Source organism: Zalophus californianus, chromosome 14 (genome assembly GCF_009762305.2).
Source record: "Zalophus californianus isolate mZalCal1 chromosome 14, mZalCal1.pri.v2, whole genome shotgun sequence".
In the NCBI taxonomy this organism is placed as follows: Eukaryota; Metazoa; Chordata; class Mammalia; order Carnivora; family Otariidae; genus Zalophus; species Zalophus californianus.
The window spans coordinates 5241883-5269080 of NC_045608.1; the positions used below are offsets into that span (position 1 = coordinate 5241883).

At 48.4% G+C, this 27198-nt stretch overlaps 1 protein-coding gene across 2 annotated transcripts; it reads right to left on the reverse strand.

The window, feature by feature from the left end:
- Nucleotides 1-385: 385 nt before the first annotated feature.
- Nucleotides 386-26046, reverse strand: LOC113912494 (BRI3 binding protein). 2 transcript variants are annotated; one of them, XM_027575655.2, is made up of 4 exons: nt 24659-26046; nt 11995-12097; nt 1610-1693; nt 386-1205 (listed from the first exon to the last, which is right to left on the reverse strand). In XM_027575655.2, exons 1-4 carry the CDS (start codon nt 24860-24862, stop codon nt 784-786), a joined length of 813 nt encoding a protein of 270 aa, XP_027431456.1. In that variant the 5' UTR covers nt 24863-26046; the 3' UTR covers nt 386-783. The 2 variants fall into 2 exon arrangements, with proteins under 2 accessions (XP_027431456.1, XP_027431457.1); XM_027575656.1 differs by lacking the exon at nt 1610-1693 and having other exon boundaries at nt 458-1205; nt 24659-24862.
- Nucleotides 26047-27198: the final 1152 nt, after the last annotated feature.

A 27198-nucleotide genomic window follows, 5' to 3' on the forward strand; every position in this document is an offset into this window, starting at 1 on the left:
ATTTCTTTGCCTGGTCCTTGAATTTTCCTTTACAAAACGTGCTGGTTAAAATACATCAAAGTTCAGAAGGGAAACAAACCAACCAACCAAGTAATCTCAGGTTTTCCACAAATAATAATCTTTCCCTCTGAAATATAGTTGACAGGCACCTGGCTGGGGGACACTAGGACCCAAAAGATGTTAGGCTCGTCCTGGACCCGCCCACACCCAGAACGGGCCAGCTCCGTCAGCCCAGTCACCATCAACTGAAAGTAACATAAAATGAAGCCCGCGGTCTCGGAACCCGAGAATCACGCACCCAGACCTCCCCGGCCAAGCCCTGTGCTGTGAAAACAAACGCTAGCTTTGGAGCTTTTAGTCCAAAGTGTCCCATTAGCACATCCTTCCCCTCAATGTGAAGTTTTATTAAACTTGACTCGATCTGCCTTTATTAAAAAACCTTACAAAAGATGTATTTAAGTGCTTGAAAAAATCAACTTTATGCTCTATGCACAGATAAACTCTTACTGTACAGCTAATATGGTTATATCCTTTGTTTAAAAAATATTTTCCCCCCACTAATGACACTCGGTGGGGGGTTCTACACAAGTGATCCCGTCATTCCTCCGGGAACGTGTCCTCAGGGTCGACACGTGGCCGGAAAGACCCTCACGGAGCGCGCCCCGCCGTGCTCGGGAACGTTTATTGAGATTGCTTGGGGGTTGGTGCTCTTTTCTTCCTCCTCCGTTTTTGTTTTCTGAGAGAGGGCGCTGGCGTGAGGGGACCCGGCCGGCTGGCTGATTGTCACTTGCCGTTGGCGCGGTCGAGACTCTCCAGCACCTTGTTGAGGCGGATGTTGAGCAGTCTGACCTGGTTCTCCAGGTGCTCCAGCTTCTCCTCCACGCTAGGGCCGCTGGGCCCGCTGCGCCAGTAGAAGCCCATGGGCCCGGTCATGAAGTAGATGGCCACCACGAAGCAGAGGGGCAGGACGGCGTTCTCCGGCTCCCCCTCGTACTTGTGCAGGACATACACGCACGACATGGAGAACAGGATGACCCGCGCGACCCAGAAGAAGCGGCCGAACACCACGTGCAGGAGGCTGAAGGTGAAGCCCAGGGTCAGAGACAAGAACCAGTAAGCCAGGAGAACGACACCGACCAGCAGGAGCGCGCGGGCCGGGCTGTTGGCCACCGAGGCCGGGCTGAAGTACTGGGACAGGTTCGACACTGCGGCACAGAAAAGAGGGACAGTGGCCGGTCACCAGGAGCCAGGGCTTTCTCTCCAAGTGGGGCTCGGGCAGCTCGGTTCCCTTGCTGGGTCTCTGCAATAAGATGTCCCTAAAGTCGGCTGCCTCACGATCCTTCGTGCTAAGCCCTGGGAGACTACCTGCCATATCCTGAGTTTAAGATGCCTTTTTGTGGCAGGGCACAGCTTACAAACTGACCTTGGATTTCCTCCCTTCCTGCCTTCCGGAGTCACAAACGCCCAATTTTAGGCCGGGTATGCGGCTGCCTAGGATGGAGGCATGTCCGGCCTCCCTTGTAGCTACAAAACTAAGCTTTGGTCAAGGAGATGTTTTGCGGTGGCCCCCAGGGGTTTTTCCTAAAAGTAGCAGGAATGTGCCCTTTACCTCCTTTTCTTCTGTCTGCTGGAATGTGGATGTGATGGCGGGAGTGGGAGCAGCTGTCTCGGGCCATGAAGTAAGGGAAGTCACCTATTGGGGAGCAATAAAATGGAAGGTGCCTCGGTTCTGAGGACAACGTGCTGCAAAGCCACCTACCTGCCTAACCACCTACCTGTGAACTTTCACATAGAGAAATAAGCTTCCATCTTGTTTAAGCTGCTGATATTTTGGATCTCTTACTCACAGTCAAACCTAATCATACATGAAGTTCCATCTTAAACATGGAGTAAAATGGAGGAGTTGCATCTTCTGTGTGCCCAACTTAAGAAAATTTTCAAACAGAAAAGTTAAAAGGATAGTAAAATAAATACTCCTATTGAAACCACTAGGTTTAATAGTGGTTAACATTTTACCATATCTTGTTTTGTCACATACTTTTTTTTTTTTTTTTACTGAGCCATTTGAAAGATGCAAAAGATCATACTTTGGCATATTTTTTTCCAGTTTTATTGAGCTATAACTGACATAAAGCACTGTATAAGCTCAAGCTGTAAAGCATGACTTATTATATATATTGTGAAATTACTACAATAAGCTTAATTAACATCCATCACCTCATATAGATACAAAAAAAAAAGAATTTTCTTGTCCTGAGAACTCTTAGAATCTACTATTCTCCTAATAACTTTCAAATATGCCATACAACAGAGTTAACTATAATCGTTACATTGTCTGTTACATCCCTGGGTCCTTATTTATCTTGTAATTAGAAATTTGTACCTTTTGACCATCTTGTTTCAATTCCCTCACCCACCACCTCCTACCTCTGACCACAAATCTGATCTCTTTTTCTATGAGGCTTTTTTTTTTTTAAAGATTCTACATATATGTGAGATCATACGGTATTTGTCTTTCCCTGTCTGACTTATTTCACTTAGCATAATGCCCTCAAGTTCCATCCACGTTGTTGCAAATGGCAGGATTTCCTTCTCTTTTTATGGCTGAGGAATATTCCATTGTGTATATGTATCCTTTTTTTTTTAAGATTTTATTTATTTATTTGACAGAATGAGACACAGAGAGCATGAGATGGGGGAGGGTCAGAGGGAGAAGCAGACTCCCCGCTGAGCAGGGAGCCCGATGTGGGACTCAATCCCGGGACTCCAGGATCATGACCTGAGCCGAAGGCAGTCGCCCAACCAACTGAGCCACCCAGGCGCCCATATGTATCACTTCTTTACCCATTCATCCGTCGATGGACACCTATGTTGTTTCCCTGTCTTGGCCATTGTAGATAATGCTGCAATGAACACAGTGGTGCACATGTCTCTGTGACATAGTGTTTTCATTTCCTTTGGGTATATTCCCAGAAGTGGGATTGCTGGATCATATGGTCACTCTAATTTTTAATTTTTTCAGGAACCCCCATACTGTTTTCCATAGTGACTGCACCAACTGACAATCCCACCAACAGTGGACACGGAAGGGTTCCCTTCTGCACACATCCTCGCCAGCATTTGTAATCTCGTCTTTGTGACAACAGTCATTTCAGTAGGTGTAAGATGATATCTCATGTGCTTTTGATTTGCACTTCCCTGATTAGTGATGTTGAGCATCTTTTTACATAACTGTTGGCCGTTTGTATATCTTCTTTGGAAAAATGTCTGTTTGGGTCCTTTGCTCGTATTTTAATCAGACTGTTGGTTTCTTGCTATTGAGTTGTAGGAGTTCGTTATATATTTTGGACATTAACCCCTTAACAGATATATGGTTTGCAAATATTTTTTTCCCATTCCATAGGTACTTTTCATTTTGTAGGTTGTTCCTTCTGCTCTGCAGAAGTTTCTCGGTCTGATGTGCTCCCACTTGTTTATTTTTGCTTTTGGCATCAAATCCCAAAAAAATCATTGCCAAGACTGATGTCAAGGAGCTTACCACCTGTTTTCTTCTAGGAGTTTTATGGTTTCTGGTCTTACATTTAAGTCTTTAATATATTTTGAGTTCATTTTTGCGAGGGGTGTATTATAGGGGTCTAGTTTCATTCTTTTACACGTGAATATTCAGTTTTCCCAGCACCGTCTATTGAAGACACTGTCCTTTCTCCACTGAGTATTCTTGGCTCCCTTGTCAAATACTAGTTGACCAGAGGTCCATGGTTTATTTCGGTACTCTCAATCCTCTTCCGTTGGTCTGCGTGTCTGTTTTTATGCCAGCACTATACTATTTTGATTACTACAGCTTTATAATACAACGTGAAATCAGCAAGTACCACTTTGTTCTTCCTTCTCAGGATTCCCGGGTCTTCTGTGGTTCCATATAAATTTTAGGACTTTTTTTCTACATCTGTAAAAAAAAAGCCTTTGGAATCCTGATAGGGACTACACTGAATCTGTAGCTGGCTTTGGGTAAATAACAGACATTTTAACAACATTAATTCTTCCAATCCATGAACATGGGATAACTTTCCATTTATTTGTGTTGTCATCAGTGTCTTGCAATTTTCAGAGTGGAGGTCTTTCACCTCCTTGGTTAAGTTATTCCTAAGTATTTTATTGTTTTTGATGCTACTATAAATGGGATCATTTTATTTCTTTTTCAGAGCATTCATTGTTAGTGTATAAAAATACTGCTGATTTTTGTATGTTAATTTTGTACCCTGCAACTTTACTGAATTCATTGATCAGATCTAACAGTTTTTTGGTGGAGTCTTTAGGATTTTCTATAGATAAAATCATGCCATCTGCAAAGAGAGACGATTTTACTTCTTCCTTTCCAATTCCGATGGCTTTTGTGTTTTAAGAATAAACATTCTCCTCAAAACCACGACACCATGACTGTAACTAAGAGTATTAAATCCCCTATTGTTCATCCCCCTGACCCCCACCACTCCCACTGGGATCCGGTCACAGTTCATGCACTGCCATTGGCCGTGCCGTGTTTGCATCTTTAACCCAGAGGAGTCCTGTGACAATGACTTTCTGAAGACCAGTTTTCAAGGCTAGTTTTCTTGCAAGAAGGTCCTATATCCTGGAGCGGTCTGTCTCCTCATGGTGTCGTTTACCCCGTTCAAGGGGAGTTCTATCCTAAGTACCTTCAATGTTCAACCAAAGTTCTCAACTCGAGTGTGTGCCTCAGACTTCCCTGGAGGGCCCTCCAACACACACAGCTGAGGCCCACCCCCAGGACATGGGATTTTGTAGGTCTGAGGTGGGCCTCGCTTTGAGACCTGCTGGCTGATGCACAACCGAGTCCATGCACGAGGGGGAGGGCATGAGGAGAGAGGTGGGGCATGAGGATTGGAAGTGAGCATGAGATGGAAGACTTGAGCCTTTCTGATGCTCTAAATGCATCCACAGCACAACTGTCTCCCATCCTCCCTTCACCCCCCGCCTGCCTGCCACCTCCAAAGTGATCAGATTACTGTGCCTCAGCTGGCCACTTCACGGGACCCAACCTCGGAAACAAAAACCTTGTCCAAGCCGAAGGCACGGGGTCACCCAGCACTCACTCCCCAAATGCCAGGGCACTGCACTCCTTCATTGTGCCTTCCGGAGGGATCAGGAGCATCTGGCTGAGTATGGCTTTGACTCTGGAGTTTTCACACTTAACCCCAGCAAAAGATGAGACAAAACCAACTGTTTTGGTCTCAGGATTCCCAAGAGATTTTGTTTATATGGGTTCTATCTATTTATATTTATTACAGTAGAAACTAAAACTAATTTCTAACCAATTGTTTTTTAAACACTGATGCATTTTATTTTAACTTTTATTTATTAAGTAATCTCTACCCTGGATGTGGGGCTCGAACTCACAACCCCGACCTCAAGAGTCACATGCTCTTACGACTGAGCCAACCAGGCGCCCTTAATAAATTCTTAATTTATTTTAATTATTATTTTTTTAAATAAATTCTTAACTTAGGGGCGCCTGGGTGGCTCAGTCGGTTAAAGGACTGCCTTCAGCTCAGGTCATGATCCTGGAGTCCCGGGATCGAGTCCCGCATCGGGCTCCCTGCTCGGCGGGGAGTCTGCTTCTCCCTCTGCTCCTCACCCCACTCTTGTGCTCTCTCTCTCTCTCTCTCTCTCTCATTCTCTCTCTCAAATAAATACATAAAATCTTTCTAAAAATATATAGATAAGTAAATAAATAAATAAATAAATTCTTAATTTAAAAAAGAATTTCACTGTGGGTGTCTGGGTGGCTCAGTCAGTTAAGCCTCTGACTCTTGATCTCAGCTCAGATCTTGATCTCAGGGTCTTGGGTTCAAGCCTCATGTTGGGCTCTACACTGGGCATGGAGCCTACTTAAAAAAATAAAATAGGGGCGCCTGGGTGGCTCAGTCTGTTAAGCGATGGCCTTCGGCTCAGGTCATGACCCCGGGGTCCTGGGATGGAGCCCCGCGTCGGGCTCCCTGCTCCGCGGGGGGGTCGCTCCCCCACTACTTTGCCCTCTCCCTCTGTCGCTCCCCTTGCCTGTGTTCTCCTGCTCTCTCTGTCAAATAAATAAATAAAATCTTCTTAAAAAATAATAAAATAAAGTAAAATAAAATAGAACTTCATTATGATTTTGTACTTAGATATACCTCATATTTTAAGGCTAATTTTTTCTTTAAAAAATTTTTTTTATTAAATGGCCTTAATTTTTCAGAGTTTTAGGTTTACAGAAAAATTAAGCAAAAGGAATAAATTCATTTTTAAATATTATTATCAATTTGTTTAAAAATAACAGTGAACCCATTATAGGTTAACACAAATAATATATTTTTCATGAAAAATAACTGCTTTCCAAAACAAAACCCCAAAACCCCCCACAATGAAAACAGTGGAGTTGTTTTGCGATTTTACAAATCTCTGTAATATCTGCCTTGAGAGAGGAGGGCTGGATCCTCAGATCTGGTTTTGAATCCACAGAAACAGGATGCCAGCCACAAAGGTAGGCCACAGATGTAATCTAAATATTTCTAGCGGCCAAATATTTTTGCCCATTAAAAAGGGCAAAAAAGAGGGCGTCTGGGTGGCTCAGTTGGTTAAGCAACTGCCTTCGGCTCAGGTCATGATCCTGGAGTCCCGGGATCGAGTCCCTTCTCCCTCTGACCTTCCTCCCTCTCATGCTCTCTCTCTACCATTCTCTCTCTCTCAATAAATGAATAAAAATCTTAAACAAACAAACAAAAAAAGGGCAAAAAAGAAACAGGTAAAAATTAATGTGTAGAAAGCCCAACGTATTCAATATATTATCGACGTGGAATCGATGCAAAAAACTATGGAAGCACTCCTTGAATGCCTAACCTCACAATTTTCCCTGAGGGGCCTCAGGGAATCCCCCCCAGGGTTCCTTAGAGCATACTTTGAGAGCCGCCAGACTAGCCTCTTACATCCAAAACCATATAACATGTACTATCAGGTTATCAAGGGGCCAAGTTCGGTGACCAGTGGGCCCAAGGACCCCCAGGGGGAATACCGGACCGGGGCAGAGAGTGGTTAACACAGGTAAAGAGACCCTTATAAAAACTGCGCTTCTCTCCAGCGAGGCTCCTAAGGAGCACCCTGCCTCCCGCGGAGACCCTAAAAGTCCTAAATAGGACATGAGCAGCTCTGGATGTCCCGCCTGTATCTGCTTCCCAGGCCTGCCCCAGTGAAGAACCACTGGCTGAGTGGCTTAGACAAGAGGATCATATTCTTACACAGCACGGAGGCCACGATTGTGAGGCCAAGGTGCCGACAGGCGGTACCTTCTGAGGCCGTGAGGAAGAACCCATCCCAGGCCTCTCCCCGGCTTCTGGGGTGTGCGGGCCATCCCCAGCCTTCTTGACTCAGGGAAGCATCCCCCGATCTCTACCTTCATCTTTGCGTGGCCTCTGTGAGGTCGCCGGTCATACTGGATTAGGGGCCCACCCGGTCCAGAGCCCAGGGAGAGCTGGCTCTGAGCACAGCCGGGCGCAGGTGGCCCTCAGCCTCGAGAATCGGGATTACGTGCGCCCCAGAAGTGCATGGTGACGTATTTTTTGGAGCAGAGCCCCTTCGTAAGCCATGCAGTGTTCACGAGGCATTTACCGTGGGCCAGGCACTGTTCTAACGGCTCTGCACAAATTGTCATCTGGTCCTCACAACGCGCTGAGGATACGTAGCATTTCCCACGTGGGGACTCGGGCGCAGAGCGTGACTTGCCCTAAGTCCCACAGCTAGAGTGGGGAGGGGCTGGGATTGCGATGCAGGGAGTCTGGCGCTTGGAGCCACCCACTACCTGCGCTATCCTGATGCGTGGTCACAGCATGTGTGGGAAGTGGCTTCCAAGCCTTCAGAGAAAGTAAACAACTTGATGAAGGCACAAGACTTAAATCCATCCTTCCGACTCTTGGACAAGGGCTCCACTTCCCAGAACAGTGGCTTGAGCCACCAGATCTAGAGAAGGGCTAATGCCATGGTGTCCACTATGGTAGCCACTGGCCACGTGTGGCCACGGAGCGCTTGAGACGTGGCGAGTCTGAACGGCGATGTGCTGTGTCAAATACAGGCTGGATTTCAACGGCTTAATACCCCCCAAAATGTAAGATACCTTAATAATTTTTTGTATTGATCAAAAGTTGAGATGACAATATTTTGAACCTATTGGGGCAACTAAAACACCTTATTAAGTTAATGTCTTTTTACTTTTCTAATGTGGCAACTGGAACGTGTAATATCATCTGGCATTCTATTTCCATTGGACTGCTCTGGCTCAGGAGGCTCCAGGACCCTGAAAACTCCTGGAGTCGGAAGTTAGAGGATTGTACTCATGGAAACATTTTAGAAAACTTCTGGAGTCGGAAGTTAGAGGATTGTACTCATGGAAATATTTTACACCAGAATATCCAACTTTGGGATACAGGTTCCTGCCTTTTGCACACTCAAACTTCTAAGCCTAAGATGCAAATTCCAAAGGCCTTTGGATGCTTTGAAGCTGATGCACCAACTACGAGGGGAAAACACGACGTGGAAGGGAGTTCTTTCACCTCTGGGATGTCCAGCGACCCTGGCCGTGAACACAAGCATGTGGGGCCTCCGTGGAATGATGCTGTTCTGATCTGTCCCACGTAATCAGGAGGCTGTCGCTACTCTAGCTTTCCACTCCAAGCTGCATGAAACTTTTGGCAATCAGGCTGGCTTCTCCAGGGCGCGTCGGTCGGGGATGGAATCTGGGCAGGTGGTGAATATGGAGCCTGAGCAGGATCGCACGCAGTTGTATCTGTGCTATGTGTTGACTCAGCCTGACTCCCAGGAGGGGTCCCCAGCAGCCCCAGGAGGCTGCAGGTGGCACAGCATCCTCTCAAAGGGTCGTCCCGCTGCCGCGGAATCTTTGCCCAAGCCGTGAGGTGCCCTGAGCTGGTCTAAGGTCTCTCACAGGTTGAACTCGGTGATTCAAGGCTGGAGTCAGATTCCCAGGGGCTGAAGGGGATGACAGCGGGTGTGAACCAGGGAGCCCCACCTATGGGGCCAGTCTCCAGTCCGTCAGGTGGGAGTGTCAAAGGCAGGCAGGAGGACTCCCAGAGACCCTGCACGTGGCCAGGGTTTCCCACAGCTGCTGTAACAAATGACTAGATGAGGTGGCTTAAAGCAGTAGGAATGCATTGTCTTGCCGGCTGGGGGCCAGAATTCCGAAATCAAGGTGTGGGCAGGGCTGCTCTCCCTGAGCACTCCACAGGGGTCCTTCCTGCCTCTTCCAGCAACTGGGGGCTCCAGGCGTCCTGGGGTTGTGGCCGCATCTCTCTAGTCTCTGCCAGGGCCATCTCTTCTCTGGGTATTTCTGTCTTCTGTGTCCAAATTTCCCTCCTCATACAAGGACATTGGACGTAGGACCCACCCTGATCCAGGATGACCTCATCTTAACTTGATCATATCTGCAAAGACTATTCCCAAATAAGCTCATGTTCACAGATATGGGGCTTCTGGCGCGCTTCTGGGGGCACACAAGTGAACTCACACCAGCAGCAAAGTAGTGGGGCCAACAGTCCTCCAACTTTTATGAGCGATGAGCCCCTGTGCACCAGAGGCAGAGCAAGGCAGAGGGGGCAGTCCGGAGGAGATGGGCAAAACCCCACTCACAGGAGCAGAGATTCCAGAAGGGAGATGAGCAATAAACACACATGCGCACGCGTGTGTGCACACAGAACATCACAGCTGGTGAGGGGTGGTGGGTGTGAGAACAGATGGGGTCCCTCCTGTACACGGGTTAGTCAGGATGGGCCCCTTGGAGGAGGTGTCATGTACCAGAGAGCAGAGGATGGGAAAGACTCAGCAGGCAAAGGGCTGAGGGACTGCTCCTGGCAGAGGACACCTGATGGAACCAAAGCTGCGTCCAAGAGCAGGATGGAGGCCGGGGACTGGGTAGGGAGGCTGGGCAGATCCTCGGCGCTGACTATCCTCGGCGGGAGCCCTGTGTCAATTCCAAGTGCAACAGGAGTCACTGGGCAGTCTGAAGGTGAATGATGACCCGACTAATTTTTTTTTTTTAAATCACTCTATGCAGCAAAAGTTGTAATAAAAACAAAACAACACCCTGGCTCTCGGTTGAGAAGGAACCACAGGGGCCAAGAGAGGACACCAAGTTAGGAGGTGTGCAGGAAGGGTTAACACAGTGGGCCTGAGGCTGCTCTCTAGAAAGGTGTGCAGGTAAGAAGGGCCCTTGGCTGGCATTTGGGAACTTGGATTTCTGGAGTGTGATATGGTGATTTATAATAAGAAGTATATATATTCGGTCTTTGTCCCCATGCCTGGCACAGAGCAGCTAAATCCTTTGGAGTTTTCTAAGGGACGAGAGCAATAACAGTATCTTGATAATTCAGAACAAGCCCCTTTCAGCCTCACCTGAGCACAATCCGAGGCAGTGACTTTTGGAAAGGTCCTAAGGATGGGGGCTGGGTGCTAGGAGAACCAACCGTGAGGAGGGGGCTGGGATTTCTTTCCCATCCCCTGACCTCCAGGGAGGGGAGAGCGGCTGAAGGTTGAGTCAGTCACCGATAGCCAAGGACTTGGTCAATCATGCCTGTGTCACGGAGCCTCCATAAACACCTGGACAGGGTTTGGGTAGGTTCCAGGTTGGGGAGCTCAGAGAACATTAAAGCTCCCTGGCCCTTCCCACGGACCTCGCGCTGCATATCTCTTCCATCTGGCTGTTCCTGGGTTACATCCATCTATAACAAACTGGTAACCTAGTTAAGGAAATGGGTTTCTGGAGTTCTGTGAGCCACTCTAGCAAATCAGTCAAACCCAGGCAGGGGCACGTGGGAACCTTCGATCTAGAGCCGGTCAGTCAGAAGCACAGGTGGGCTTGCAACTGGCGTCTAGAGAGGAAGGGGCAGTCTTGTGGGGGGAGCCCTTGCCCTGTGGGTTCGCTCTGACACTATCCAGATAGACAGGGTCAGAATTCAGTTAAATTTGCGGGACGCCTGATCAGTGTCCATGGAGGATGGAGTTTATTGGTTGGTGGTGTGGAAAAAACACATGTATGGAGGGGACTTCCCTCCATTCCCTCATAAGGGACTGTGCCCGGACTGTTTGTACGAATCACGTGGTTTATGCTGACCACCTGCTTTCCTGCGGGCAGTCGGGAGTTTTGGTCGGTGCCAGGCAGAAAGTACCTAGGTGACCAGCCCTAAGAAACACCCCGGGCACTGGGTCTCTAACGGGCTTCCCTGGTAGACGACACTTTACACCTGTTGTCACAAATTGTTGCTGGAGGAATTAGAGCGTCCTGTGCCCCTGGCTCATGGTGCTTTGTGTCCTTGCACTCTAATAAGTCACAGCCATAAGCATGACTATAATGCTGAGTCCTGGGTTTTCCTAGTGGCTCACCGAACCTGGGGCTGGTCTTGGGGACCTCAACACAGGCTAATGGAGACTTCCCGGCAAAAGAGGTGGCAGCCTGGCCCAGGGCCCGTGACCTTGAATTCAACCGTCCCAGAGGCAGCCTCCTGATTCCTGGGGCTGAGGAGCAACTCCCCTCTCAGGCCAGTTCGGCAGTGTTCTGGGGGCCACACACCACTTCTTCTGTCCTTCTGATAACTCTGTGAGTGCCCCAAGCTCTGTATGAAATCCCTTTCTGCCTAAATAACTGTCTAGTCTGTGATGGATCCCAACAACCCAGAGGTTCCTCCTCTGGTCCGTGCGGCTTTGCAGGGGGCAGACAAGTCAGCACCACCCACTTGTACCTTGCCCTAAACAGCATCTGTGAATCTCAGTTTGGAGGGGCCATTTCTTTATGCAACTATTACAAGAAAAAAATGTTCATTTGTGTCCCCCTGCCCCCCTCCAAAGGGTCCCCTGTGCCACCCGCTGCAGATACTGCGTCCACACCTTGAGAACCACTAGAATAAAACAGCGCCTTAAATGAATGGCCCCCCTCCACACACGTACCGTCAAGTCCAAGAACATCCAAGAGCTCCATCCAAACTTTCCACAACGTTTCGACAAACATATCCACCCCCAGCACGAACCTCTCGGTCAGCCTGGTCAGGAACTGCAGAAAGAAGAGAATGGTCACTAAGCTGACTTGGACAACTCCCCCTTCTCCTCGTCCAGCCAGGCCCAGTGGTATACATGTCAACGGGAAACAGAGCCGGGTAGCCTGGGCGCCGTCATGAGCCCGGTCGGCCAGGAGCTGGGAGAAGTCTGGTCAAGCCTCCTCCGCCACAGGCCGAGTGGCACACCTATGGGAGACGGGAGGTCCCCGCAAAGCGGCTTCGCTCCACTTCCGATTTCTCCTAGAGCCCTGCTGCTCACGACAAGGTGAAGGTCTCTGCTTTTCTCTGATTTCTCATTTTTAAAGAGTGGGAGTTTCTGCCCCCCAACCCATTTCGCCTGGAGTGTGGGTGCTGCCTCGAGGGACGAGGACCAGGATGATGGTGGCTCTCACATGTGAGCTGTATCCCGTGTCCTGGGCACGTGGAAACGCTAGAGCCCCACACCCCACCTGGCTGTAAGGACCTGGGCCGTCGGAGGGCTTTGTGAGCTCTCCGGGTGATTCCGGAGGAATATGAATAGGAGGTGCAGCCTCGTTCCCCTATTTTTCTGGAGTAATACTCTGCATACATGGTATAAAACTCAAAGCTGCAAATGGGAACTCAGTGAAAAGTAAGCCTCCCACTTCACTCCGCATGATGCAAACCTCCGTCCGGAGGCACCTGCTGTTATCAGTCGCTTCTGTGGCCTCCCTTAGTGGCGCCCAGTGAGCCACGGCGGACAAACGTTCTTCCCACCAGCAGCAGTGAATGTTCACGGTTTTGCAGTTTTTCTCCTGTGCCACTCTGTCTTGGTGATTACTCAACCTCAGCCTGTACAGAGCTGCCTCATTCTCCATAAAGAGGTTTAAGCAATCCCTCCCCATGGGCACCTCGGTTGTACCCATCTGCACTGTTACAGCAAACAGAAGTGACGAGCAGAGCCCTGGACTTGTGCCCTTTGACTCACATGTGGGCAAGAAGTGCCTCGGAGTGAACTGGCTACGGCATTTGGAATCAGACTTCATGGGTGGATCGCTGCCCCAGGACAAGGGTAAAAGAAGCAGGGTTGAATCAGCAACCAGGAGAGAGGACTCAAATAACCTCCACATCCGTTCTGTGGCTTGGCTGAGAGTGCGTGCGGCTGGGAGTCTGAGTGCCTGGGTTCAAATCTCAGATCTGCCTCTTACTGCTATAGCTACGCAGCCATGTGTGTGGTACCTGGATATACAATACGATACACAGCAGGGCTCCAGCTAAGAGATACGTGCCCTTGTCCCACCCCACCTGGTTTTCTGAGCAGTAAGTGCTCTATTCACGTGAAGTGCCTTGAGCACCCGGTAAGTGATCGCAATTCCTACTGACATCCCATATTCTCACAGAGCACTGACCCCAACATGTCCTGCAAGGAATCATCCTTTTATCCTGAGGTCATTGCCCTAACGGGGTTTGTGCATGTAAAGACCATGTGGCCATCAGCTGATGGATGGACGAACAAAGCCTGGTCTATCCAGACAACAGGATATTATTTGGCCATAAAATGGAAGTACTGATGCATGCTTCCACGTCAACGAACCTTGAAAACGTGACGCTCAGGGAACGAAGCCAGACACAAGAGGCCACACAGCAAATGATTATGTTTGCATGAAATGTCCAAGAGAGGCAAAGCCATAGGGATGGAAAGTAGTGGGCGGTTGCCAGGGGCTGTGATAGCTAAAAGGTACACGATTTTTCTAGAAGTGATGAAACGTCCTACCACGGACTGTGGTGATGAGTGCACAACTCTGTGAACAGACTAACAAGGGTTGAATGGCACATTTTAGGGGGATGAATTGTATGGTACTTGACTTATACCTCCATAAAGCTATTTTAAAACGGAAGGGTAAAAAAAAAAAAAATAGAAGACCTGTGATTAAAAAAAACCAAAAACCAAAAAACAGGGCACCTGGCTGGCTCAGTCAGTGGAACATGTGACTCTTGATCTCAGGGTCCTTAGTTCAAGCCCCACGTTGGGTGTGGAGTCTCCTTAAAAAAAAAAATAAAAACAAAAAACAAAAAAACACATACACACACAAATGAAAAGACTGTGTGGAGCACACCAGAAAGAAGCATCTGTGTCACAAAAAAGAGAGGGCGGCTGTCCCTCTTGTCAGTGGAGGGAGGTGGTGCAATGCACCTTCCCCCAGGTAGAAGGCCCATTGGTAATGGTCTAATTAAAACTCTGTTTTTAGGGGCGCCTGGGTGGCGCAGTTGGTTAAGCATTCAACTCTTGGTTTCGACTCGCATCGCGATCTCAGGGACATGTGACTTAGCCCAGTGTTGGGCTCTGTGCTCAGAGGGGACTCAGCTTGGGAGTCTCTCCTTCTCCCTCACCCTCTGTCCACTCCCCTCTCTTTCTAAAAAACAAAAACAAAAACAAAAGGCTCCTTTTTTAAAAAGAGCTTTACTGGCATATGATTTACATACCATTAGGTTCATGTCTTCAAAGTGTCCAGGTGGCTGGTCTTTGGAATAAGTCACGAGGTTACAAAGTTATACAACCATCACCATAATCTAATTTTAGAACATGGTCATCACCTCCAAAGAAACCCCCCCATCCCTCCACCCCAACCTAGGCAACGACTTATCTGTCTCTACGGATTTGCCTTTCCTAGACTTTCCATGCAAATGGAATTGTACAACACGTGACCTTTCATGTCCGGCTTCGTTCTCTCATAATGACATTTCCTATGTCGTACCAGGAATCAGGAGTTCATTCCTTTTTATGGCCACATAGCATTCCACTTTGCAGATACGCCCTGTTTTGCTCATCCTGTTGCATAATGGGTGTACGACCCATACATGTTGGTCTGGAATTGGGTAGCAGTTTTTATACTTTGTTCAAATGGAGGAAAAAGGAAGGGCGCTAGGCTTTTCTAGAAGAGGGTATTGGGCCTTTGAGATGGCACCAGCTCCCCCAGAAAGGGTGTGAGGAAGCAACTATTTTGGAAGGAAGAGGCACCAGTGCTCACACCGCTGAAACTCTCTGTGCCTCAGTTTTGTCAGCTGTCAAATGGGGCCAAGACAGGATTGGACACTGCAACCTGGAAAGGCCTCTGCACAGGGTGGGCACGCACCGGGGGCCCGGCATCGGAGCTGCTAAGGATGCTTCTGTCACAGCGCCTAGACACGCAGGTCTCCAGGTAGGTGCCTGCAGACCCACCATCCTGGGAAATCCTCATGCCCACGCAGGACGGGCATTGCTCAGAAGGAAGAACAGGCCCCTTCCTGAAAACTGGCCAGGGCAGGAGAGGCTGAAAGCAGAGAAGGGCCCACCCTTGGCCTTTTAACCACGCACTGGGCAAGCTCGCTCTCTGACCTGTGGGCACGCTGTTGCTTTAGCAAGAGATGTAGTTCCTGAGATGTAGGACACCTTGGCCCACTTCACCTGGCAAAGACACGCGAGCCCTGAGGGCGATGAACTGTGTTCTCCCTAAACCCCTACCTTGAAGCCCGAATCCTCAGGACCTCAGAATGTGACTGGAGTTAATGATAGGGTCTTCAGAGAGGTAAGTAAGGTAAAACCAGGTCACTAGGGTGGGCCCTAACCCAATGGGACCCATGTCCTTATAAGAAGAGGAGATCAGGACACAGACACACAGAGAGGGAGGGCCACGCGACGACACGTGTACGCATCAAGGAGAGAGGCCTCAGAAGAAATGACCCTGCCAACACCGTGGTCTCGGATTTCTAGTAAATTCCTATTGTTGGAGCTGCACCGTGTGGCCCTGTTCGGGCAGCCCCGAGCCACTACTACAGGGGTTATACTGCAGCCCGGGCCCGGAGCGCTGCACCTGCCCAGTGCGGACGGGGACTCGCCCCAGGACGGGGGCCCGGCTTGTCCACCACAGAAGCCACAGGGGACAGAAGAAGCAGTGAGAGGGAAAGAGCCCTTCAAACTAAGGCCACTTGAATCAGGCTGAGAGTCTGTGCCCTTGATGTGTCTTCCACTCAAACCCACACGAGAAAAACCTCAGACCCATCACAGCCGACGGGTGTCTTGCAGAATCCTTGACCGGGGCTCCTGCAAACTGCCCAGGTGGCCGCCACCAAGGAGAGGCCGAGAGATGTCCCAGCTCAAGGACAGCTCAATCCAGTGCACTGTTCTGGATGTGATCCTCGGACACAAAAGGATGTGGGGTAAAAACCAAGGACATCGAAAGAAAGCATGGGCTCTGAACTACTAATAATCTATCAATACTGGTTCATTCACACAACAAATGTGCTCTAGGAATGTAGGACGTTCCCAACAGGGGAATCTGGCTGCAAGGAATGAGGGGATTCTGTACCATCCTCTCAATTTTTCTATAAATCTAAAACTGTTCTTAAAAAAATAAAGATATATCTATTTTTAAAGATTTTTTTAAAGTCATCCCTAAGCCCAACGTGGGACTCGAACTCACAACCCGAGATCAAGAATCGCGTGGTCCACCGACTCAGCCAGTCTGGCGCCCCTTAAGGGAAAGATATTTTTTTAAAAGGGTGACTTAACAGACACAGTGGTTAAATGCAGGGTAAACTTTGCTTGGATCCCAATGCAAAGGAAGTAATTTTGTCGGGAGACCTTTCAAGTCCGTCGAAAAACTGGAAAATGGACTGGGGTTAGTCACTACAGAATATTGCCATGAGCCGTGTGTTCTGTGGTCATGTTTTTGTTGTTTGTTAAAGATAGACTAAGGGGCACCTGGGTGTCTCAGTCGTTGGGCGTCTGCCTTCGGCTCAGGTCATGGTCCCAGGGCCCCGGGATCGAGCCCCGCGTTGGGCTCCCTGCTCGGCGGGAAGCATGCTTCTCCCTCTCCCGCTCCCCCTGCTTGTGTTCCCTCTCTCGCTGTGTCTCTCTCTGTCAAATAAATAAATAAAAATCTTAAAAATAAATAAATAAATAAATAAGATACAGACTAAAGTATTCTCAGGTTAACTAATATGTCTTGGATTGGCTTTAAGATATTATTGCAGGTCAAACGTCGTTTTTGGCGAGGGGATAAATGTAACAGGAATGGCAGAAGGTTGATAAACAGAAGCCATGGGTGTTGGGTGTGGGGTTCATTACAAGATTCTTTCTCCCTTTGTGCAGGTTGTACAATGTTCGGGGTGAAAAGTTAGAACAAGGGGGACTCAGGTGAACGGACTCAGGAGGCCCACAGCTGTCCCCGAGGGAGGAACAAAATTACTCAAGCCAGGATTTCATTATCCCTCTTCTTGCAGCAGAAAAGCCTGGACACCCACCTCCGGGCAGCGTCCTGCACCCCAGTCTCACCCCTGTCACCCTCTGGCTTATGAAAACTGACTCCAAGGAAAATCCGCAAACGTGTCTTGATGAGCAAGTCAGAGAAGGAGTGACGTTTCTGCGGTTTCGAGTTTGCCCGAGCCTGTGAAGGACACGCCAACTGCAAAGACCGCAGGAACGAAAAACACTAGGACATACACAGAGATCACAAATGAATCACCAAGGGGAAGGGCAACCACACAGGCCCCTTCAGTAGAATTCTTGCCGGATAGGTGTGTGTGCCCTTATGTAAACTGTGAGGGAACAAGCAGACAACACACGCTGCAGGACATTTCAAGAAACGACTGGTCTGGGGGCACCTGGCTGGCTCAGTCAGTGGAACTGCGACTCTTGATCTCGGGGTTGTGAGTTCAAGCCCCAGGTTGGGGGTAGAGATAACTTAAAAATAAAATCTCAAAAAAAAAAAAAAAGAAAAGAAAAGAAAAGAGTGGTCTGTCAAGACCACAGTGAGATACCATTTCGGCCTCACTCCGATGGCTATAATCAAAAAGACAATGACGAGTGTTTGCAAGAATGTAGAGAAATGGGGATCCTCACATGCTGCCGGTGGGAATCCAAAATGGTGCATCTGTACAGTGATCGCTTGAAATGTCAGTTACCACGTGCCCCAGCAATTCCACTCCTACTTACACACCCCAAATGTTGAAAACGTATGTTCATATGAAAACTTGTACATGGGGCCACCTGGGTGGCTCAGTCGGTTCAGCGTCTGCCTTTGGCTCGGATCGTGCCCCCAGGGTCCCGGGATCGAGTGCCACATCGGGCTCCCCGCTTCTCCCTGTCCCTCTACCTGTTGCTCCCCCTGCCTGTGCGTTCTCGCTCTCTCTCAAAAAAAAAAAAAACAAAACCAAAAAACTCGTACATGAATGTTCACAGTAGCATTATTCATAGTAGCCAAAAAGTGGAAACAACCCAATATCCATCAACTGATGAATAAATAAAAACTCGTAAGAAGGGATGAGGTTCTGATGCAGGTCACACCGTGGATGAATCTTGAAGCAGCCAGATACTCCGTGTGATTCCCTTTGTATGAAACGTCCAGAATAGGCAAGTCTACGGAGCCAGAATGCAGATTTGGGGTGTCTAGGGATGCGGGAAGAGGAATGATGGCTAATGGGTACAGGGTCTCTTTCTGGGGTGAAGAGGATGTTCTGAAATCGACTGTGGTGACGGCCATACAGTTCTCTGAATGTACTCAAAACCGCTGAGCTCTCCATGACCGAAGTGTATGGTACCTGAATTAGCGCTCCCTAGAGCTGTTACCAAAACAAGGGGGAAGAAAAGGCAATTGGTCTGCGCTGTTCAAAAATGTCAATGTCAGAAAAGCTCTCCACACCCCCCCTCCCAAGAAAGTGAGGGAATTTTGACAAACTCAAGGACACTAAGGAGACGTGAAACCTAAATGCAGTGAGCAATGCCTGATTACGCATTAGATTTTTTTGGAAAGCTGTAAAGGAAATGTAAATATAGACTATATGATGAGTTCTTATTGTACTAAATGCAAGGTTTTTTCTGGCGGCGTGGACAACGGTATCGTGGTTCTGTAGGGAGAAAGTGTCATGACACCTGCAACTCACTTTCAAATGTTTCTGTGAAGAAAAAAACATGCCTGTGCATGTGCACACGTGAGCCCGTATGCACGTGTGTGCTTGTGCGTGTGTGTGCGGTGTGTGCAAAGAAAAAGAGAAAAACAGGTTTGCGGGAAATGTGACCCAACGGGGGCCAGGGGAGGAGTTTCTAGCTGTTCTTTCAACTGCTCTGTACTTCAAAATTTTTCAAAATAACAAGTTAGAGGAAACATTTTGATTGTGGTGATGTTTTCACAGATACGTCAAAATGTATCAACTTGTCCACTTTTGGACACTTTCACCCTACTTTAAATAGGTAGTCTCTTGAAGTGTAATGTCAGTTACACTACTCTGTAAGGCTTTTCGATGGGGTGGGGTGGGAAAAAAGGACCGGGAAGTGTCAGAGTTATTTTGCTCAGAATACTTTCTTGCAAACAGCTAACAATGCAAGCCTCTCAAAAAACAAAAACACAAGACGGACAGCTCAATAGAAAAATGGCAAAGAAAACAAAGGCAGTTTCCAGAAAAGAAAACGCCAATGGATTCTGAATAAGTGAAAAGACCATCTATCTCAAAGATAGTAAAACCAAAAATTTAATGACACACTTCGTTGGAGAAGGTTGGAAGCCAGCCTTCACGTGTCTGGGAGGAGTGAAAACGCGTCATTCTTTGGAAAACAATCCAGCAGTCTCTCTTGGTATTAAAAGTATATATGGGGCGCCTGGTGGCTCAGTCGGTTAAGAGTCTGCCTTCAGCTCAGGTCATGATCTTGGAGTTCTGGGATCGAGTCCCGTGTCGGGCTCCCTGCTCAGTTGGGAGTCTGCTTCTCCCTTTCCCCCTGCTCGTGCTCTCTTTCTCTCTCTCTCAAATAAATACATAAAATCTTTTTTTTCTTAAGTGTATATGGAATTAGAACTGGGTGTAAAGACAAAACTAATTTATGTTGTCAAAGTCAGGAGAATGGTTGCCTTGGGTTGGGGGGGTAGAGGGCCTGGGACAATCCATTTCTAGATCCACGTGCCGGTGACACGGGTGCATTCAGGGTATAATGATTCACTATGCTTTATACTTCTCATGCAGAAAAGTACACCAACTAGAACTCAATTTAAAAATTTCTAAATGCACAGACCCTTTGACTCAGCAATCCCATTTCTAACAGTCTGCAGATGAACTTGTCTATGTGCACACACAACACTCTGCATATGGAGACCTTTATTGCCACCAGGTTTGGAGGGGCAAAAGATGTGAAGCTAACAAATCATCGACTATTAGGGGGTGGGTTAAATTACGGTACATCCTGAATGATAGTTTGCTTTTTGCAGCCCTCCAAAAAGAAGGAATCAAAGCTTTATGTACCAATAGGACCTGGTCTCCAAAACTCATTAATTAAAAAAGAAGAGGAAGAAGGAGGGGGAGGGGGAGGAGGGGGAGGTGGAGGAAGAAGAAGAGTGGAAGAGCATGCATAATGAAAAACAAACAGAAAACCCATGAAGAGGCAGGATCTGTCTGTATGCTCAGAATATCTGGCTGCTCTGGGAAGGAGAACGGATGGGGTCAGAGGTAGCAAGCAGATCTCTTTTTCTTTCTTTTTTTTTTTTTTAAAGATTTATTTATCCATCTGAGAGAACAAGAACGAGAGAGAGAGAGAGAGAGAGAGAGCACACGAGAGGGAAGAGGGTCAGAGGGAGAAGGAGACTCCCTGCCGAGCAGGGAGCCCGATGCGGGGCTCGATCCCGGGACTCCAGGATCATGACCTGAGCCGAAGGCAGTCGCTTCACCAACTGAGCCACCCAGGCGCCCCAGATTTCTTTTTCTTAACTTTTGAACTATTTGAAATAGGATTCCATGCAACTGTGGCCTTATTAAAAAAAAAAAAACAAACAAAAACAGAAAACAAAACTTTAAACCTAAAAAAAAAAAACTAACTAAAAAGCAAAGGGGTAAGAAAAAAACACCAGCTCTCAGCTTAGCATTCAGACGTTCCCACCATGTGAGTCCAGCTATAATTTTTCTCTGTGCTCCCCAAGATCTACACCCCAGTGCAGCCAACCTGTGAACCGTGCCCCAACCTTGCCCCAGCCCTTTCCTTCCCTGCCAACCCATCTTCCCAGACCCAACTCATGGCCCCTTCCTCCACCCCCTGCCCAATGCCTCCAGGCAGGGCACTCCACCCCTTTCTCCTGGCTCCCCACAAGGCCTTTCTTGCATCACTGTTGAGCCTGTTTTGTTAAACCCTAGGTCCTGCCTGACATGTTTGTCTCCCTCTGTTCCTTGCTCTGTCACAGCCCTACAACTGGCCCTCCCTGGCCCTCATACACCAAACCCATTCCCATCGCAGGACCTTTGCTCATGCTGTTCCCTTTGCCTGGCATGCTGTGTCCCTCCACCTCCTTCTCATTCAGCTCACTCTATTCCACGTATTTCCAATTCTGCAGAGGTTACAAGTGTAGGCACGCCCAGCCCTCTCCCTCTGATTAGCTAGACCGGGGGCAAGAGATTCAACCTTTCCATGCCTTGCTGTCCTCATCTGTAAAACAGGGAAGGTCATCACAGAGCCTCTCTCTTAGAACAGTACAGACACACACTAAACTTAAAGATTCTTCTTCATTATGATTACATCATCTTCTCTTATTTCTGTAACGGCACTTATTACTCGGAAATAATCTTGTTTTATGTGTCTGACTTATCTATCGCCCGTCCTGTGAAAGGTCCACAGGAGGGGCCATTTTGTCTGGCTTGTGCTCATATAATAGGGGCTTAAGAAATTTTTTTAAGTTGTTGTAAAATATACACAGCATAAAATTAACCATTTTAAAGTGTACAGTTCAGTGGCATTTAGTACGTTCACACTGTTGTGCGATCTCTACCTAGTTCCAAAACATTTTCATTGCCCCCAAAAGAAACCCCTTATCAATTCAGCAGTCACTCCCTATTCCCCCCCTCCCCTTAGCAACCATTTTACCTAATTTCAGGCTCTACGGATTTGCTTGTTCTGGATATTTCATACAAATGGAACCATACAACATGTGGCCTTTGGTGTCTGGCTTCTTTCATTTGTTTTTCACGTTTCATCCAAGTGCTTTCTTTATTCCTTTTTATGGCTGGATAATATTCCCTGCTTGCACAGGCCACAGCTTATCCGTTATCAACTGATAAATATTTGGGTTGTTTCCACTTTTTGGCTAATATGCAAAGCACTATGAACACTCATGTACAAGTTGCTTAATAGTTTTTAAAAAATAAATGAGTTGATCACTCTCCTACCAGATGAACCTGTTTCTTATATAATAAATATCTTCTACCATGTACTAAATGCTTATTCAGTACCTGGTATTGTACAATGTGGCTCATTGCATTCAACCTCTAGTTCATCTCCCCTGTGCAAATGAGACAGAGAGGTCAAACAACTGGCCCGCGGTCACAGACCTAGGGATTCCGACCCATGTCTGCTGGACAGCAAGGCCCATGCTCCAAACCAGAACATCACGGGTTTATTCTAGTCGTGGCCCAGATTAGAATACGGGGTGTGTCTTTAAACACCCTCAAACTTCACAACCCACCAAGCCGGTCTGGCTCCAATTAGTAACCCCAGGCATGCTGAAAACTACAGTTGCCAGCAGACCCAGTTTTTGTTTAATTAAGAGTAACAAAACAGCCTCCCCCAAGCCTGGCCAGTCTAGGCTACACGCAGCAGGAAATGTCAGGTCAGCCTCATTCTAGATGCTGGATTGATGGGGGGAACCAGAAAGGATCATGAGGCAAGAAGACCTGGGAAGGTACCAGTGTGGACTCCAGGCCCACTCTGCCTGGGTTCAATTCCTGGCTCTGGCACTCAGTTTGACTTGAAGCCACGCACATCACCACTCTGTGCCTCAGTTTCCCTACCTATAACATGAACGCATTAACAGTACCTACTCATAGGGTTGTTCTAAGAACTGAGTTACCTTATCTATAAAAGCACTCAGCACATTTCAAGCAAATAACAGTTTATCATCCCTACTGAAGGCACAAACCCTGGTTTACCCCAGGAAGAATTCTGAACTTGAGATTCCCAGGTTCTTTGCCGGAATAGAGCTGTCTTATTGTATCAATAACCCAGAGCTTAGGCCCTTAAGTATCATTCTGTATTTCATGCCCATAGAACTTAGATTCTCACCTAGGACCATCTGCTGAAACATGAGTTGCCTGCCCTTATACCTGCACAAGTCAGACTTTCAAAATTTTTGCTCCAAAACAAAAGATTTTTGCCTTCAAATCATTCAAGAACAATGGCATCTTGCTCACACCCTTTATGCCCAGGCAGACAGGATGAGAATCTTTTTGCACCCACGTGCTGGGTCATGCCCACCTACAAAGTGATCTTCTCCCCACAGAGCCCACAACCTCCACAAGTGTCTGCACACCCATAGGAGAGGGCAGTCAGAAGTCAGTTTTCCTACTAAATTAATCTTTTTATTTCACCCAATAAGAATATCCAGCTAATCTGATTTGGGTTTTAATTTTTTTTCCCACCTCCATCTCAAGCACCAGAAAACTTTTTTTTTTTCCCACCCTGGAAGTCCTTCCAACAAGGCTAAAAGCAATGTGGATTTGCACCTTGGCCAGGGTGTAGCTGATACTGATTCAGCCATTATTCTGGGCCAGGAAGGCACCGACGATTCATAATTACCACTTCATAATGAAGGGGATATTATGATTAACCCCTTTCAAAGGATAAAGAAACTGAGGCTCAAAGAAACGAAGCCACTTGTGCAAAGCCAGCCGGCTTGTAAGCTGTAGAGCGAGAACTTGAGTTCCCAAACCCCAGGGCTAGCTTAGAGCAATGATTTTAACAGGAGGAACAGCAAGCGCTGCGCTCAGGGAACCACATTACCACATGCAACTGTCCCTCATTCACTTCCCCTTTCTCAGGGGACTTGGCCCCAAATGAAGCCCGTCCCACCAGGCTCCAGAGGGCAGACAGTGTGTGGGGAGAAGTTCCCGCGCTCCTCCTGGACGCTCAACATACAGGGGTCTGCAGGTTGATAAAAGCTCCAAAATAAAAACGCTCCAAATCAAGGGGCGGCACACAGTAGGAACTCAGGAGACTTACTGGGCCAGGTTGCCAAAGCAACAGAGCAGACCGCACTTCTCCCCTTTCTTTTCTTGTAAAGTTAAAAAAAAAGGGGGGGGGGCTAAATATCCTCAAAGCAGAAGGAGGAGGGCCTAAGGTGCTCAGGGTAAGTGGGTCGGTGCGAGGCTAGCAGAGATGTGGGGTTGCTAGGGAGCGGGCAGGGCGCCCCCTGGGCAGCCCGCGCGGCGCCTGGCTCATAGTAGGTGCTCCTTCAAACGCGCTGAATGAATGAATGAGAGGCGCGGCCGGCGTCAGCGCAGCCCAGGGGCCGCCCTGCCCGCGCCGCGCTAGCGGGCAAGGTCCAAGGAGAAGTGCCGGGCGCTGAGCCCAGGGCGCCCGAGGCCCTGCGCCCCCGCCGTGCGCGGGCACCCGCCGCCGGTCCCGACCACGGCCTGGCGCGGGCGCGGGGGCGGGGGCCCGCAGGCGGCAGGCCGCGGGGCGCAGGCCGGCCCCCCCTCTCCCCTCTCCCCGCCGCCCGGCAGCCCCGGAGGCCGCGCACGGCCCAGGCCGGACCCGGGCGCCAGGTGCGCGGCGGCCGGGGCAAGGTGACCGCGGGCTCGAGCCCGGCGCCCACCTTCTGAGCGGCGCGCACGTTGTCCTCGCCGAACAGGCTGCTGACGCTCTGCGAGAAGGTGTTGACCGTGCGGCGGTAGCTGTTCTTCTCGGTGCCGCCGCGGCCCCGCGCCCCCTGCGCGCCCGGGGCCAGCAGCCCGAGGAGCAGCAGGAGCAGCAGGAGCCCAGCCCGGGCCCGGGGCCCGCCCGAGGCGCGCGCGCCCATCCTGGGGCCGGCGGGATGCGGGGTCGGGAGCGGGGCCGAGGGCCGCACCGGGGACGCCGCGGTTCCGGCGGGGACCGCGTTGGCGCGCTCGGGGGGCCGCGCGCCGCGCCTCTGTCAGCCGCCACCGCCGCTGTCGCAGCGCCACCTGCCCCGCCCCGCGCGCAAAGCCGCGACGGCCCTGCCCACGCCTCGCCCCGCCCCCGGACGCGGGGTCCCGGCCAACGACCCCGCCAACGTCCCCGCCAACGTCCCTACGAGGGGCCGCGGAGGCCGGAGGCTGCTTTTTCTCCCCGCCCCCACTGAATGTGTGTGTGGGAGGTTAACCTTTAGCAAGTATATACTAATTTTTATTTTTAACTTTTCGGTAAAAAGCAGCCCGCGCCCGTAAAACTTGAAACGGCCTCAGCAAGGATAATGACCTTAATTGATTGGAAACCCAGATACAAACATGTCACGGAGTTTATAACGATTCCCCAAACCTTGGCCACCGTTGGCGATGGCAAGGGCCCCAGCTCATCCACTCCTCCGTTCTGAAATTTTGAAATAAAGGGGAAGCAGCGAGCATCCCTCCTGCCCTTCCTGAACGAACTGTAATTCAGCATCACGGAATAGGTGAGGAGGGAAAGTTTTCTGAAGATGAAGTCCAGCTGGTTAAAAAAGGAGGGCGCGAGAGAGTTAGAGAATCACGTTGCACCCCGTTCGTGAAATGATGGATGCAGGAGCCAGGCAGCAAGAGACTGAAACCAAAAAGGTGACTTGAAAATGGAGAGGCCTCGCTGTCCTGACCGGGACGCGCCCTACCCTAGTAGCAGGAAGTACCTGCGCCACCTACGATGGATTCTTGCCAAAACACTTTGAACCCTCAGCCGATCTAGCCTCTATATCTAACCCAACAGTTTACAGGAAATAGGGGGCCATGGAGGAGAAAATGAGGAGAAGCCTCCGGTCAAATCCAGCATATGGAGCCTTCTACAGGGCAGAAGACCCAGTTTCTTCAGTAAGTAAATGGTATAAAAAGTGAAGGAGGATGATTGATTTTAAAGGACTGAAGAGCCATCATTAACCAAATGCAACACAAGGGCCTAAAGCAAACCGTGACCAACCAGACATTTTTTTTTGAGACGGCCAGGGAAATAAAACTTAACCTTTGCCAATCCAACGAGTGAAAAATTGTATCTTATTTTTGAACTTACACTTTCTCTGGATTCCTGGTGAAGTTTTCATATATTTATTGACCACATATTCTAAGGTTTGTTTTTTTTTTTTAAAGATTTTATTTATTTGACAGAGAGGGAGCACTAGAGGGAGTGTGAGAGGGGGAAGCAGGCTCCCCGCTGAGCAGGGAGCCCAATGTCGGACTTGATCCCAGGACTCAGGGACCATGACCTGAGCTGAAGGCAGATGCCTAACCAACTGAGCCACCCATAAGTTCTTATTTTTTAAGAAAACTTTTTTACTGAAGTATAGCATACAAACAGAAAAATACCCAAATCATAAGGTGCTTTTGTATGAGTTTAAACAAACAACACATGAGGTAACCAGCACCCAGACCAGTTTACCAGCCTCTGGGGAAAGCTCCCTTTGTCCTCTCCCACTCACTATTTCCCCTCCAAAATGTGGGGAATTTATTTTGCCTGTTTTTGAACATGATGTACATGAGATCACACAGTATGCTCTTTTGTGATTGGTTTCTTTTTTCAACATATTTACGAGAGGTCTTTTTCATTATATTTTCTGGAGATAATCCTTTGGTATATAATATTTTAGGAGAAAATATAGGAGAATGTACTATTACCTACTTAAGTTTAAAATGGGCACACTTTTTATTTATTTAAATAAAGATATTTAAGGGGAAAACTGCAGACCACAATCATTCTAAGCTATAAAACCCAAGGAACCAGAGGTTTGATATGCTAATTATGTTTTCCCCCACAAAATCCATTTAATATATATCTTTATAAACATGTTCATACCTTCACTACCGAAGTCCTCTCATGCCCCACCTGTGTGTGTGTGGAGATTTGTTTTTGCTTTTGTTTTTTGGGGGCAGGAGGGAAGCTAATGCAGTCACATTCTTCATTCCTTCCTATATTCAGTAACTACTTATTATCTGCTCTGCAGCCAGGTCTCGTTTTAGGTTCTAAAACTCTAAAATCCTAATGCCTTCACCTTTTTTTTTTTTGTAATATATTTTAAATGTCTGCCCTTTACAGATTAATGCTTTTAACAGAAAAAAATGCTGCCGATATAACTGTTCCGTATGCAAGATAATTACAGGATCCAGAAAATACATTATTTCCGTGTGCGCTACAGACAATGTGATAGGGTAATGAGAG